This window comes from Sapajus apella, unplaced genomic scaffold (assembly GCF_009761245.1).
Source record: "Sapajus apella isolate SASKATOON/1434 unplaced genomic scaffold, GSC_monkey_1.0 scaffold12, whole genome shotgun sequence".
Taxonomy (NCBI): Eukaryota; Metazoa; Chordata; class Mammalia; order Primates; family Cebidae; genus Sapajus; species Sapajus apella.
The window spans coordinates 17,875,408-17,889,064 of NW_022436952.1; the positions used below are offsets into that span (position 1 = coordinate 17,875,408).

General features: G+C 42.5%; 1 protein-coding gene across 1 annotated transcript in view; it reads left to right on the top strand.

The window, feature by feature from the left end:
- Positions 1–13,001, top strand: part of CDRT1 (CMT1A duplicated region transcript 1) — a 39,018-nt gene extending 26,017 nt beyond the window's left edge. Inside the window, exons 12-15 of the mRNA XM_032280212.1 lie at positions 5,424–5,582; positions 7,543–7,814; positions 9,689–9,745; positions 12,125–13,001. Coding sequence (XP_032136103.1) covers positions 5,424–5,582; positions 7,543–7,814; positions 9,689–9,745; positions 12,125–12,948 — 1,312 coding nt within the window. The 3' untranslated portion in view covers positions 12,949–13,001. The remainder of the gene's footprint in view (positions 1–5,423; positions 5,583–7,542; positions 7,815–9,688; positions 9,746–12,124) is intronic.
- Positions 13,002–13,657: the final 656 nt, after the last annotated feature.

Genomic DNA, 13,657 nt, shown 5'->3' on the forward strand with positions numbered 1-13,657 from the left:
TCCTGAGTAGCTGGGATTACAGGCACGCGCCACCATGCCCAGCTAATTTTTTGTATTTTTAGTAGAGACGGGGTTTCACCATGTTAACCAGGATGGTCTCGATCTCTTGACCTCGTGATCCACCCACCTCGGCCTCCCAAAGTGCTGGGATTACAGGCTTGAGCCACCAGCCGGGCATGGTGGCTCATGCCTGTAATCCCAGCACTTTGGGAGGCCGAGGTGGGTGGATCACCTGAGGTCAGGAATTCCAGACCAGCCTGCCCAACATGGCAAAACCCCATCTCTACTGAAAATACAAAAATTATCTGGGCATGGTGTCGGGTGCCTTTGATCCTAGCTACTCGGGAGGCTGAGGCCAGAGAACAGTTTGAACCTGGAAAGTGGAGGTTGCAGTGAGCTGAGATCATGCCATTACACTCCAGCCTGGGTGACAAGAGCAGAACTCTGTCTCAAAATAAATAAATAATGAGTGAATTTAAAAAAAACCAACTTTTGGGTTAATTTGATTTTCTGTATTTTTAAATTGTCTATTTTTAATTTCTGCTAAAATCTTTATTATTTCCTTTCTGCCTTTTGATTTTTGTTTGATCTTTTTCTAGTTTCCTAAGGTGAACGATTATTGATTAGAGAAAGATTGCCATCTACTGCTCTAAATTTCCCTCTGAGAACTGCTTAGCATCATTCCATAAGTTTTGATATGTTGTGTTTTCATTTTCATTCATCTCGAATTATTTTCTTGTTTCCTTTCTGATTTATTCTTTGACTCAGTGTTTATTTAAGAGAAGGTTGTTTAATTTCCACATAACTATGAATTTTCTAAATGCTCTTCATTATTCATTTCTCATTTAATTTCATTGTAGTTGGAGAGCATACTTTGTACGATTTCAGTCTTTCAAAATATATTAAGATTTGTTTTGTAGCCTAACATGTGGTCTATCCTGGAGAATGTTCCTTGTGCCCTTGAGATAAATGTGCACTCTGCTGTTGTTTGGTGGAGTGTTCTGTATATGTATGTTAGTTCTAGATAGTTTTTGATATTGTTCATGTCTTCTATTTCCTTGTGGATCTTCCAACTAGTTGTCCTTTTCAGTCCCACCCTCTCAGGAGGAGGCTGAGGTGGGAAGATCACTTGAACCCAGGAATTCGAGGCTGTGGTAAGCGTTGATCTCACTACTGCACTCCAGCCTGGGTGATGGAGTGAGACTCTGACTCTAAAGAAAAAAAAAAAGAAGACTTACTTGTGTCATTATGCTATGTGTTTTTTATAGTCTTATGTACTTTTTGTTCCTGAATTCTTCCATTGCTGCCTGCTTTTGCATTAATTGGATATTTTTAGTGTGTCATTTTAATTTTCTTTTCTGTAATTTGAATGTGTCCCCAAGAAGTATGTGTTAGAAACGTAATCCCTAATGCAGCAGTGTTCGGAGGTGGAGCCTAATGGGAGGTATTTAGGTCTGAGGGGTCTTCTTTCAGGAATGGACTAATGCTATAGTTAGAATAGGTTCATTATTGTGGGAATGGGTTCCTTATAAAAGGATGATTTCCGTTCTCTCTTGCTATCTCTTTTGCTCTCCTTTTGCCTTTCTGCCATGGAATGGCACAGCAAGAAGGTTCACACAAGATGCCAGCCCTTTGGTTTTGGACTTCCCAGCCTCTAAACCCATGAGTCAATAAGCTTCTGTTGATTATTAATTACCCATTGTATGGTATTTTGTTATAACAGCACACAATAGACTAAGACACTTTTCTAAAGATAAATCATCAATTAATCTTACTTGAGGATCCTTTTTACATGAGGACCTGCTTTTCTCGTGCTGTTTTCATTATTCTCTTCACCCTCGGTTTTTGAAAATTTGATTATGATACATCTAAGTGTGGAGCTCTTATAGTTTATCCCAGTTAGAGTTTGTTGAGCTTCTTGGACTTGTAAGTTAATGTTTTTCATCATATTTGGGAAGTTTTCAGCAATCATTTGTTCAAATATTCTTTCTGCCCCTTTCTCTACTTTCCTCCTGGATTTCCTATTATGCATATATTGATTTGTTTGATGATGCCATACAGATTTCCTGGGCTCTACTGATTTCCTTTATTCTTTTATTTTTTTTCTGTTCCACACTGCATAACTTCAATTGACCTTATTTCAAGTACTTTGCTTCTTCTGCTTGCTTAAATGTGCTGTTGAGCCCCCTCTGGTGAGCTTCCTTTTTCTTTCTTCCGCTGTTGTAGTTGTCAGAATGAGGTCCATTCTGTTCCCTCCACTACCAGAAGTGGAGACTGTTACTTTCATGGCTACCACTGGGCTGGGAGGTGGGAAGTGGCGCAATCTCGGCTCACTGTAACTTCCACCTCCTGGGTTCAAGTGATTCTCCTGCCTCAGCCTCCTGAGTAGCTGGGATAACAGGTACGTGTATTTTTAGTAGAGACAAGGTTTCACCATGTTGGTCAGGCTGGTCTTGAACTCTTGACCTCGAAGTCTCATTATTCTTATTGACACTATGCCATTTTACTTGTCTAAGTTCTCCCTGGGTTGCTGCAAACCTCTGATTATTTTCCAGAGTTCTGGGTAAATTGATTTTGGAAGTTTTTGCTAGGTTCTCTTTGCTTTTATGGAAGGGCAGAATTTTGGAATTTCTTATACCACCATTTTCATTAACATCAGTCTACAGTGACTTTGATGAAGAAGGAGCAAAAAAAGGAGACAAATAATTTATTTCTAGGGCAGAGATAAAACCTGAAAGGAGACTGGGCTATTGTAAGCTCATAGTAACCACTATTGTGTCAGGTATTGAGCTAAGTTTTAAAAATGCCTTAATTAATTTAGTGCTGGCCGGGCGCGGTGGCTCAAGCCTGTAATCCCAGCACTGTGGGAGGCCGAGGCGGGTGGATTATGAGGTCAAGAGATCGAGACCATCCTGGTCAACATGGTGAAACCCCGTCTCTACTAAAAATACAAAAAATTAGCTGGGCATGGTGGCGCGTGCCTGTAATCCCAGCGACTCAGGAGGCTGAGGCAGGAGAATTGCCTGAACCCAGGAGGCAGAGGTTGCGGTGAGCCAAGATCGTGCCATTGCACTCCAGCCTGGGTAACAAGAGCGAAACTCTGTCTCAAAAAAAAAAAAAAATTTAGTGCTAACAGCAGTCCTCTGAGGCAGAAATTACTATCTCTATCTCATAGAAAAGAAAACTGAAGACTGAGATATTAAATTACTTCCTGAAGGTTATGCAGCCCATAAATGGTAGAGTCAGGTTTTGATCCCAGGTTTTCTGATCCCAATTGTGCTTTTAATTACTAGGCTACAACGATGTAGACTGAACTACCAAATATCACGGGGATCTCTGGGAAGACAAGTACTGGCTCAGCTCAGCAAGATCAAAAGAGATACCCAAAGAGGCCAAATTTTCTATCACATGGCATCTCTCCCCACGCTGGATTACATGATTGGCAGACTGATGTGCTTAGGACACCAAAAAAGTTATATTTCCACCCTGAAAAAAATCTCAAAATTTGTTGGACTTTTTCTTTCTTTCTTTCTTTTTTGAGACAGGGTCTCACTCTCTTGCCGAGGCTGGAGTGCAGTGATGCAGTCATGACTCACTATAACCTCATAATTTCAAACTCTTACACTCAGGTTAGCCTATTACCTCAGCTTCACAAGTAGCTGGGACTTGTGAAGCTACTTGTGAAGTACACCACCATGCCTGGCTAATTTTTAAATGTTTCTTAGAGCCAAGGGCTCGAACTCTTGGCCTCAAACAATCCTCCCACCCTAGTCTCCCAAAGTGCTGGGACGTGGCCTTCTTAGACTTGTTAATACTTATTTTATAGATTCGTTTTATCTCTGTCTGTCTTTATCTATCACATAATGAGGGGTTCAAGTCCTGTTTGCCTCCTTGCTGTTCTTTGGGTATGCTGATCATGCTCCTGCCTTTTGAGATCTTTGCTATTTCTGTTTGGTTAATGGTTGGGGCCTTGAAAAGTCTTCATGTGATCCCGGGATCTCAGCAAGTCTGAGGCCAAATGGCATAGGGTGGATGTCATTCTTTTAACACATTGTAGCAATGACCACACTCTGAAAACATGAGCAGATAGTCACTTTTTCAACAAATATAAATTAAGGACCTACTATGGGCTGAGTGCTATGGTAGGTGATGAGCATGCAATAATATGAGTTATGCCCAAGAGAATCTGAAAGTATACTTGAAGTTTGTATGCATGTGTGATGAGGGGAGATGTGGGAAGAATTTAAGATAAGAAATGGCTGTTTGGAGAAGGTAGCACATGAACTAGGCCATGAATGGACTTGTATGGGTAGAGCTAGCAGGCATTGATAGGCTTGCTTTGCATATAGAATCTAACAAATTGGCGGTATCAAATTCATCTTTTCTGTGTCATTATTAACAGGAGTGGGGTACTTTTACTTCTTAGAATTGAGTACTTCACATATCTGGGATCTAATCTGAACCCGCAAAGTTTCTAGAAAGGATTTTGTTGGAGGAATCTGTCTAGATCTTCTTCTGGTCCCTCCTCCCTTTTCCTGAGGCCAAATGGCATAGGGTGGCCATCAAAAAGGGACACTCCTGAGGCTGGGCGTGGTGGCTCACGCCTGTAATCTCAGCACTTTCAGAGGCCAAGGCAGGTGGATCATGAGGTCAGGAGATCAAGACCATCCTGGTCAACATGGTGAAACCCCGTCTCTAATAAAAATACAAAAAATTAGCCAGGTGTGGTGGTGTGCCCGTAGTGCCAGCTCCTTGGGTGGCTGAGGCAGAGGAATCTCTTGAACCCAGGAGGTGGAGGTTGCAGTGAGCTGAGATCGCGCCACTGCACTCCAGCCTAGTGACAGTGTGAGACTCCGTCTAAAAAAAAAAAAAAAAAAAAAGGACATTCCTAAATCTCATCCCTGGATATAATTTTCCTTAAGGATATTTCACTGAAAGAATAAAAGCCACCAATTTAAGATAAAAAAGGAAGTGCTCAAATATAAAGTATTTGCTTTATATAAAGATAATCATTTTCCTTACTGTTTTCTTTTTAATATGATAATATTATTTTAAAAGGAATTAAAACATCAAATAATCCTCAGCATGACTATATAGAACTAAAAGCTAGGAATCAAATTGCAAGAGACAAACGTGATCATCTGTACGTCACATAAAGAAAAAAGATTGTGACATTAGCCCCTTTGTTTTGTCATCTGTGGCCCTGTGACCTAACTGCAGGGAAAGTAGCTCCAGAATAGGAAGAGGTATGTCTTGAGAGTGTTTGGTGATTTACTTCCACAATTATGAAATGACGGTGAACACCATTTCGAGGCCGGTTACTGCCACCGCCTGCCAATCACACACAAAACACCCCAAACTCCAAACAAACCCAGGCACTTTATGAGAGGATGGGTACTGCCTGCTGCTCTGTTCCCTTCCAGGGAGGTGCTCCACGTGTCCCTTCTCTTCCTCCGGGTCATCAGCGCCTGTGCAGATGGCAAGATCCGAATTTACAATTTCCTCGACGGGAACTGTTTGAAGGTGATAAAAGCCAATGGCAGAGGCGATCCTGTGCTGTCCTTCTTTATTCGGGGCAACAGGTGGGTGGTAGGTGTGGAGGTCAGAACTGTGAGTGATTCTGTTTGATTTTTTTCCTCCCCTGGGATTCCAGCCCTGGATCTGCTGTCAGCAGGAGAGCGTGGGTAGTGTCTCTCTACAGTTTCGGCTGGGCGGAGCGACAGTCTTGTGGTGGGGACTAATAGGGCTTTGCACGAAACTTAGTGATCAGGAAGCAATCATGGTTCATTTTGACTCTTAATTCATCCTGCGTGTTTGTGGGAATTGCAGTGGGTGCGCCGTAACACTTCTGGAAGGACCGCAGTTCTATCAACGTGCAGCCCCTGCTTGCTTTGTGATCATGCCTTTGGCTGCGTGAGAGTTCTATCAGCTATCTCTGATGCCTCACTTCTAATGCAAAGGGACAAATAAGAGGGTGGCGGGGGGTGGCAGCAGCAGCGGGTACAGTGAAGGAGAGCTGAGCTGGTGAGCTTACGAAACTAGTACCTTGACTGTCTGCATTGTATACAGTACTGAGCTTTTTATATGCATGGATTCAGGTGCTATTATATAAAAATAACCAAATAGAACTAACCTATAAATTCTACTTCAAGCTCACTTGAGGCATCACTAATCTTTCTGAACCATATTGGCTTCCTTTTAGTGAAACTTCATTAGTACATTTACCATCTTAAAGAGGGCAGCCTGGTAATAAGGCTCAATTAATGAACACTTTTCAGTCATGCTGCTAAAAAAAAAAAAAAAAAAAAAGCTCAGACCGTGTTTTATTCACAGCATCCAAAGAAAGGTGATTTCCTTTTGGCTTGAGTAAAAATAAGTCTAAAAGAGATTTCTTATTGCAATGACTCCCCTCATTCCATTCCAGCACTTCCAGGCAAAAGAAGTTACTTTTCTAGAGAGTTTATGCTATTGGTTAAGGTCTTAATGTTGCAGCCTTTTGGCGCAGAAAGGAGCCTGCGCAGTGTATTTCCATTTCTTGCTTATAGTTAATGGAAGAGCACAGACGGGGAAATCCACTTGCTTATGAAACTGGGGGGTCGGGGAGGCAGTGCTGAGGGGGACAGGAAGGGGATAGGGAAGGGAAGTTCTAGAGCTCTTTGTCTATGGAGCATAAAAGTGGGGATTAGAGAAGTTAGAAATCACCTCGCTTTATAAAGCACAGGTGCTCTGTGTACATCTAGGGTATGTGCAGAGATCCTGGAGTGACAGCGTGGAGTGTGTGGTGTCTGTGCAGAGGATCTGAGAAGGAGATGACGCCTCCCCACTAGAGAGCTTCCCTCATTGCCAACAGCAATAGTAATATTGGGTTTGGAAACTGTGCAAAACAAAACAGCGAAACAATCCAGTGAATTTCAAGACATCTGTGCACAGAGGCACTCACTCCAGGAACAGAAATTCATTTAAAAGCATTTTAACTTGAGGCTGGGCATGGTGGCTCATAATCCCAGCATTTTGGGAGGTCGAGGCAGGTGGGTCGTTGAGTTCTGGATTTCAAGACCAGCCTGGGCCATATGGGGAAACCCTGTCTCTACTAAAAACACCAAATGAGCCGGGCATGGTGGCACGTGCCTGTAGTCCCTGCTACTCAGGAGGCTGAGCCATGAGAATTCCTTGAACCCAGGAGGTGGAGGCTGCAGTGAGCCGAGATAATGCCACTGCACTCCAGCCTGGGTGACAGAATGAGACTCCGTCTCAAAATAAATTTTTTAAAAAAGGCATTTTAACTTGATAAGTGAAATAATCAGAACATATGTGCCCTGATCATGTTTATTTTTTAAAGAAAAGTGACAAAGCTAACGAATCCTGCCACATGGCCTGATACCTTTCACCACTCTCCACCCTCCAGCCCCCTACACCAGTAGTCTGCTGGGTCGTTACCTGGACACTGTTCCCTTGGTCTAAAGATCAGGTGGGACAGTAACTGCAGTGCATCGCTCAGTGGCCTCCACGCTCCATTTATGGGCAACCCTGTTTTGGTTCCAGGATGGTGGTCAACACAGAGAGCAATGTTCTCATGTTCCAGTTTGAGCACATAAAGTGGCAGTATGCCATGGACAAAATGAAACAAAAGAAGAATAAGGAGAAAGAGGAGGAAAAAGAAGAAAATATCCTCATGGAAATTCTCTCCAAGTCTAATACTCAGGTTCACAGCCCGAGAGAGTCTGTATCCAGTAAACAAACTGTGATCCAGGAGATCCTACCAAAGAAACCTCCCAAGTCCCGAGTACTCCTGAAGCCAGCCAAGTTATCTTCAGGTAAAAAAATTGAAATACCAGCAAGTTGAGTGATAAGCCACAGTGTAGGTCGGGGCTTGGTGGGGGTGGTGGGAACAGGGGAAGGCTGGTTTCTTTGTGGAATGTTTTGGCCAATGGTTTCCTGAGGATATAAATCCTCACCCTCCAGGAAGGTAGGAGCCATTCTCTCTGATCCGCCAAACAATTTATCAGCCGGTTAAAGGGAACCTTCTGATTTGCAAGAGCTAGCTTTTCAAACTTATAAGAATCTTTGCACAGGAGATAAGACTAGCTTTAATACTTGCCACTGAAACACAAAGCAAGCAACCAATACCCCATCCCCCCAATTCAAAACGTATGTTATAAAACTGTTTCGGGCCGGGCGCGGTGGCTCAAGCCTGTAATCCCAGCACTTTGGGAGGCCGAGGCGGGCAGATCACGAGGTCAGGAGTTCATGACCAGCCTGACCAACATGGTGAAACCCCGTCTCTACTAAAAAAATACAAAAATTAGCCAGACGTGGTGCCACACGCCTGTAATCCCAGCTCCTGGGGAGGCTAGGGCAGGAGAATCGGTTGAACCTGGGAGGCGGAGGTTGAGGTGAGCCAAGAGTGCACCATTGCACTCCAGCCTGGGTGACAGAGTGAGACTCTTGTCTCAAAAAATAAATAAATAAATAAATAAAACTGTTTCTTCAAGACAGAGACAAAAGTTGCTGTAAACAGAAAAATGATCTATGCAGAATGTATTGTTTTTAGACCTGAGAGATCATGTTTGTAGCTGGAAAATATTACGTATAAAGCAGGTGTGTGTGTGTGTTTGTGTGTGTGTGTGTGGATGTCGGTGGGGGTGTAGGCATGGCCAATGCCATTTATAAGACATCCAAAGAATAATCATGTGTGGGTTAGGGTGGCAAGACTCCTTCCTTTTACCAGTCCTATATAGGCGGAGTCAGGATGAGATCTAGAACTTAGACTTGTCAACCTAAATTAATCGAAAGATTCAGGATCTTGCTAAAACAGTTTTCCCAAGTGCAAAGTTTGAGGGCAGCATCCAGGGGCACAGGGACACCAAAGACTAGTGTGACCAGTGCTGCTGGGGTGGGGAAAAAGGAAGATCCTTTACATAGACAGAAACAGAGGTGCTGAACAGAATTCAGTTTTCCATACAAAGGCTAACATACAGAGGTGTAAGACTAGATTGGTTCTATTGATTACACTCTAATGGATTGCTTAACCTTCTGCTGTAAAGAGGTGACAATCACAAGGGTGTCTGTCTCCACGTCATAGTCTCAGTTTCAATGAAGACTAGGGAGTCTGGTTAATGGAAAAGACCTCAACACAAAGGTCAGGGAGCAATGGTCACACACCAGAGCAGGAAAACAGCTGCGCTATGCGACTCAGTCTCCAGGGCTTCACTTTTCCCCGTCGCGCAGTCAATTTAGAAGGTTGTTACACTCCCTTTAGTTTTCACAGACTGCAGGTAACTATTTGGTTTCATATGACAACAAACAAATACGGTGTTTGGTAGAAAAATGCAGGTAGATGGAAGGAATAAGTTGCAGTGTTTGGTTGCACAGTAGGGTGACAACAGTTAACAATAAGGTATTGTGTGTTTCAAAATAGCTAGAGGAGAAGATTTGGAATATTCCTAACACAAAGAGATGATAGATGTTTAAAATGATGGATCTCCTAATTATCTTGATCTAATCATTACACATTGCATGCATGTATCAAAATATCACATGTACTCCATAATTATGTATCTATAAAAAACAAGATAGTGATATTTTGTATAAAAATCAGTCCAATTATCAGCCCCCTTTATTACTGATTATATTATTTTATGCCCTAATTGAAGTGTATGATTACTACGTTTTCTTAATCACAATTTAGCAATGTTAACAGAGGAACCTGAAAGTCAAGGAAAGTTAAAATTACCCCGGAGAGATGGTAAGAGGAGAGTTTATTCAGTTCATAAGGGAACAAATGGCATGGATGGTGGGCAGGGGCATTTGGAGGCAAAATCCATGGCAGGAGACAAGATAAACAGTGATACTTAATTCTGAATTGGTGGCAAGATCCAAACTCTCTCTCTGTCTCTCTCTAGTTTCATGTTGTTTTGCAGGTTGCAGTGAGCCAAGATTGTGCCATTGCACTCAAGAAAAAAAAAAAAAAAAAAAGCCATTGCACTCCAGAAACAAAAAAAAAAAAAAAAAAAAGATCCACAATACGCTATCATTTGAAAAAAGACAAATTAATAAACAATGAGCTCATCACAATCCCTTTTTGTATAAAAAGAGAAAAATTCTCTTTTTGAGTTTGGAAGGTGAATAGGGAAGATTTTGACATTTTAATTTCACTCAGTTTTTTGTTTTTTGTGTTTTTTTTGAGATGGAGTCTTGCTCTGTTGCCCAGGCTGGAGTGCAGTGTCCCAATCTTGGCTCACAGCAACCTCCGCCTCCGGAGTTCAAGCAATTCTCCTGCCTCAGCCTCCCGAGTAGCTGGGACTACAGGTGCCCACCACCATGCTCAGCTAATTTTTGTATTTTTAGTAGAGATGGGGTTTCAGCATGTTGGCCAGGCTGATCTCGAACTCCTTACATCAGGTGATCTGCCCGCCTCGGCCTCCCACAGTGCTGGGATTACAGGCATGAGCTGCTGCGCCCAGCCACTCAGTTATATATGTCCTAATACAATATTGTTTAGTTAAGAAAGTAAAGATCGGGGAAAATGTGATGTTTCATTCCCTCCTAGTGTGTCCATGCACAAACATCTTGGGATAAAATCTATTTGGCCAAGGGAAATTACATGCTTCACACACTGTTATATTTTATTTTCTGGTATAGCCTGGGGTACAGATTTTACTTGTTAGGGGTTAGACTAGGCAAACGACCTTTACTTTTCATGACTCAGTTATTCCTTTTTTAAAATGAGGACAATGCTTTTGGTGTTTCTGTGAGGTATTGTAGGGATTGAAAAGCTCAAATGAGAAAGGCATAATAGATTTGCTCGCCTGTGAAGATATCTTTGTTAACTTAATGGTCTTCATACCTCTGAGGTCTTGATCAAAACCAACATGGCAGAAGGAGTCTCTGATTCAGCTCAGTAGCTCTTGGACCTGTTGCTAATCATTCATTTTGGGAACTCCTCTTTAGGAACTGCCTTTTAGTCATGTTGTGATTATTTGCATTACCGCGGGGTGACATGTTATTGGAAGACAGGTTTTATTTTGAGCAACATTCAAGATTATTTGGAATCAAATTTGATTAATAAGATAAAGTTCAAATTTTGTGATATAATTATTGTTGAAAAATATAAGTATGACTATAAATTTATAAGATCTGCTTTGTGTGAATCCTAGATGGTACGTGAAGGTTATTCCCAACTTCACATTTTCAAAAATGTGTGGAGCACTGAAATCACACCTGTTGCCTTCAAAATGTGCACACCTAGAGGCTAATATACACTTTACTCAATACTAGCATTTCATTAAAAACTTGTTTTAGGCAAGGTGCTGTGGCTCATACTTATAATCCCAGCACTTTGGGAGGCCGTGGCGGGTGGATCACCTGAGGTTGGAATTTTGAGACCAGCCTGACCAACATGGAGAAACCTCACCTCCACTAAAAATATAAAATTAGCCTGGCATAGTGGTGCATGCCTGTAATCCCAGCTACTCGGGAAGCCGAGGCAGGAGAATCACTTGAATTTGGGAGGTGGAGGTTGTGGTGAGCTAAGATTGCACCATTGCATTCCTGGCTGGGCAATAAGAGCAAACCTCCAGCTCAAAAACAAAACAAAAATAACAACAACAAAACCTTGTTTTATTAAATCATTTCTAGTATCTTCATTTCTTTTTTCTTTTTTTTTTTTTTCTGATGGAGTCTTGCTCAACCACTCAGGCTGGAGTTCAGAGGCTGAATCTTGGCTTACTGCAACCTCTGCCTCCTGGGTTCAAGCAATTCTCCTGCCTCAGCCTCCTGAGTAGCTGGGATTACAGGCACCTGCCATCATGCCTGGTTAAATTTTGTATTTTTGGTAGAGATGTGGTTTTGCCATGTTGGCCACGCTGGTCTTGAACTCCTGACCTCAGGTGATCCACCCACCTTAGCCTCCTAAAGCACTGAGATTATAGGCGTGAGTCACCACGCCTGGCCTAGTGTCCTCATTTCTAATGCCACTGACGATGCCTGCCTGTACAATGGCATACCTGTTGGGCAACAAAGACCTCAATGTGCTTCAAAGTTAGAATGCCCAAGTCCTTAATGCATACAGCTCAATATTTTTCACAGAATGCCAATTTGTTTTTATTTTCTTTTTTTGAAAAAGCGGATGATGTGGAAAAAGGACAAAAACAAGGAGAATTGGAAACTGCAGAGGAATTGATCAATCACCCAGAAAGAAAGTCTTGGAAAATCCCTATATCACCTGATCGATTCCTCCTGACTGTCAGCGCCCTGCAGCAAGCCCATAATTCTGGAGAATTTGCCTATCCCTGTAGGCCCCAAACAGAAATCATTGATGCCTGGGGACCTTCAATTACATACCCAAGGAAGGTCTTGAATCTCAAAGGAAAATCAATCCAACATGCAGTTGATCGGTTGAGATTCAGCAATCCTCCCATAGATGTGAAACAAACCAGTGTTCCCCTTGAAATCCAGAAACTGCAGCCCAACTTGAAGAACTCTTTGCACAGTCCCAGAGTCCAGTCCACCATACCCCAGCCCATGATTATCCGCTCCAGGTTCTCTGGCAGCTTAAAGGGTGGAGACCAAGTGACCAGTTCAATTGAAAGGGCAGTGTGCAGTACGGGTCCCCTGACCAGTATGCAGGTCATTAAACCAAACCGCATGCTAGCTCCACAAATGGGCACAGCCACCCTGTCTCTTAAGAAAGAGCGGCCTCGCATCTACACAGCCCTTGATCCCCTTAGAGTGAACACTGAGTTCGTGCTGTTGACTGTGAAGGAGGAGAAAGAGTACCAGGAAGCCAAGATGAAGGAATATCAGGCCAGGGAGTCCACTGGAATGGTTGATCCAGAAAAAGCTCGCAAAGCTGCGTGGATCAGAAAAATCAAAGGCCTGCCTATTGATAATTTCATGAAGCAAGGGAAAACAGCTGCCCCTGAACTTGGACAAAATGTGTTTATCTAAACCAGCCTTGGGAAATTACAATGTCTTAAACAATAAACAGAAAGCCAAGTGGATGTTGCTGTTTGGCCTTTTTTTTTTTTTGACTGTTTCTTCCTGGTAATTAACATGGGAACTCTTAATTGTTTTCTAAGCCAAATATCTGATATCATCAAAATAAGAAAACAGAAGGAGGCCGGGAGAGACTGGCTTCTGTAGTCCCACTGAAAACAATTTAGTGAGCATTAGGAAAACTCAGCTTCATTGATGGGGAATGAGGAGGTGATCAAGGGAAATTACATACTATTCATTACTACCAATCTGGTGCTATTAGTTCTTCCAGCAAATGAAGTCATGGGATTATATCAGGGTAACGAATTGGAGTTTTCTGGTATTTTTACGTAGAAGCCTGACGAAACCCACTGAGTTAAGAATTTGAAAGGGGAAGCACTCAATGGGATTGACCTGGTTGCATTTGATGACATTGAGCTTTTCCTTTTCAGGGCTAACTCCTAAGGAAGAGAATTAGCATATTTATCCTCTGTACAAAGAGGACCAGTAACATCAAGTGCATTGAAGTTTCTGCTTAAACCTTTGGACTGCGGTGTCAGGGACTAGGTAATTTAGAAGAGTGCAGCCCACTACAAAAGCTATGGCCCACTGGAAAGCTCAAGCCTTGGCCAGGCATGGTGGCTTACACCTGTAATCCCAGCACTTTAGGAGACCCAGGTGG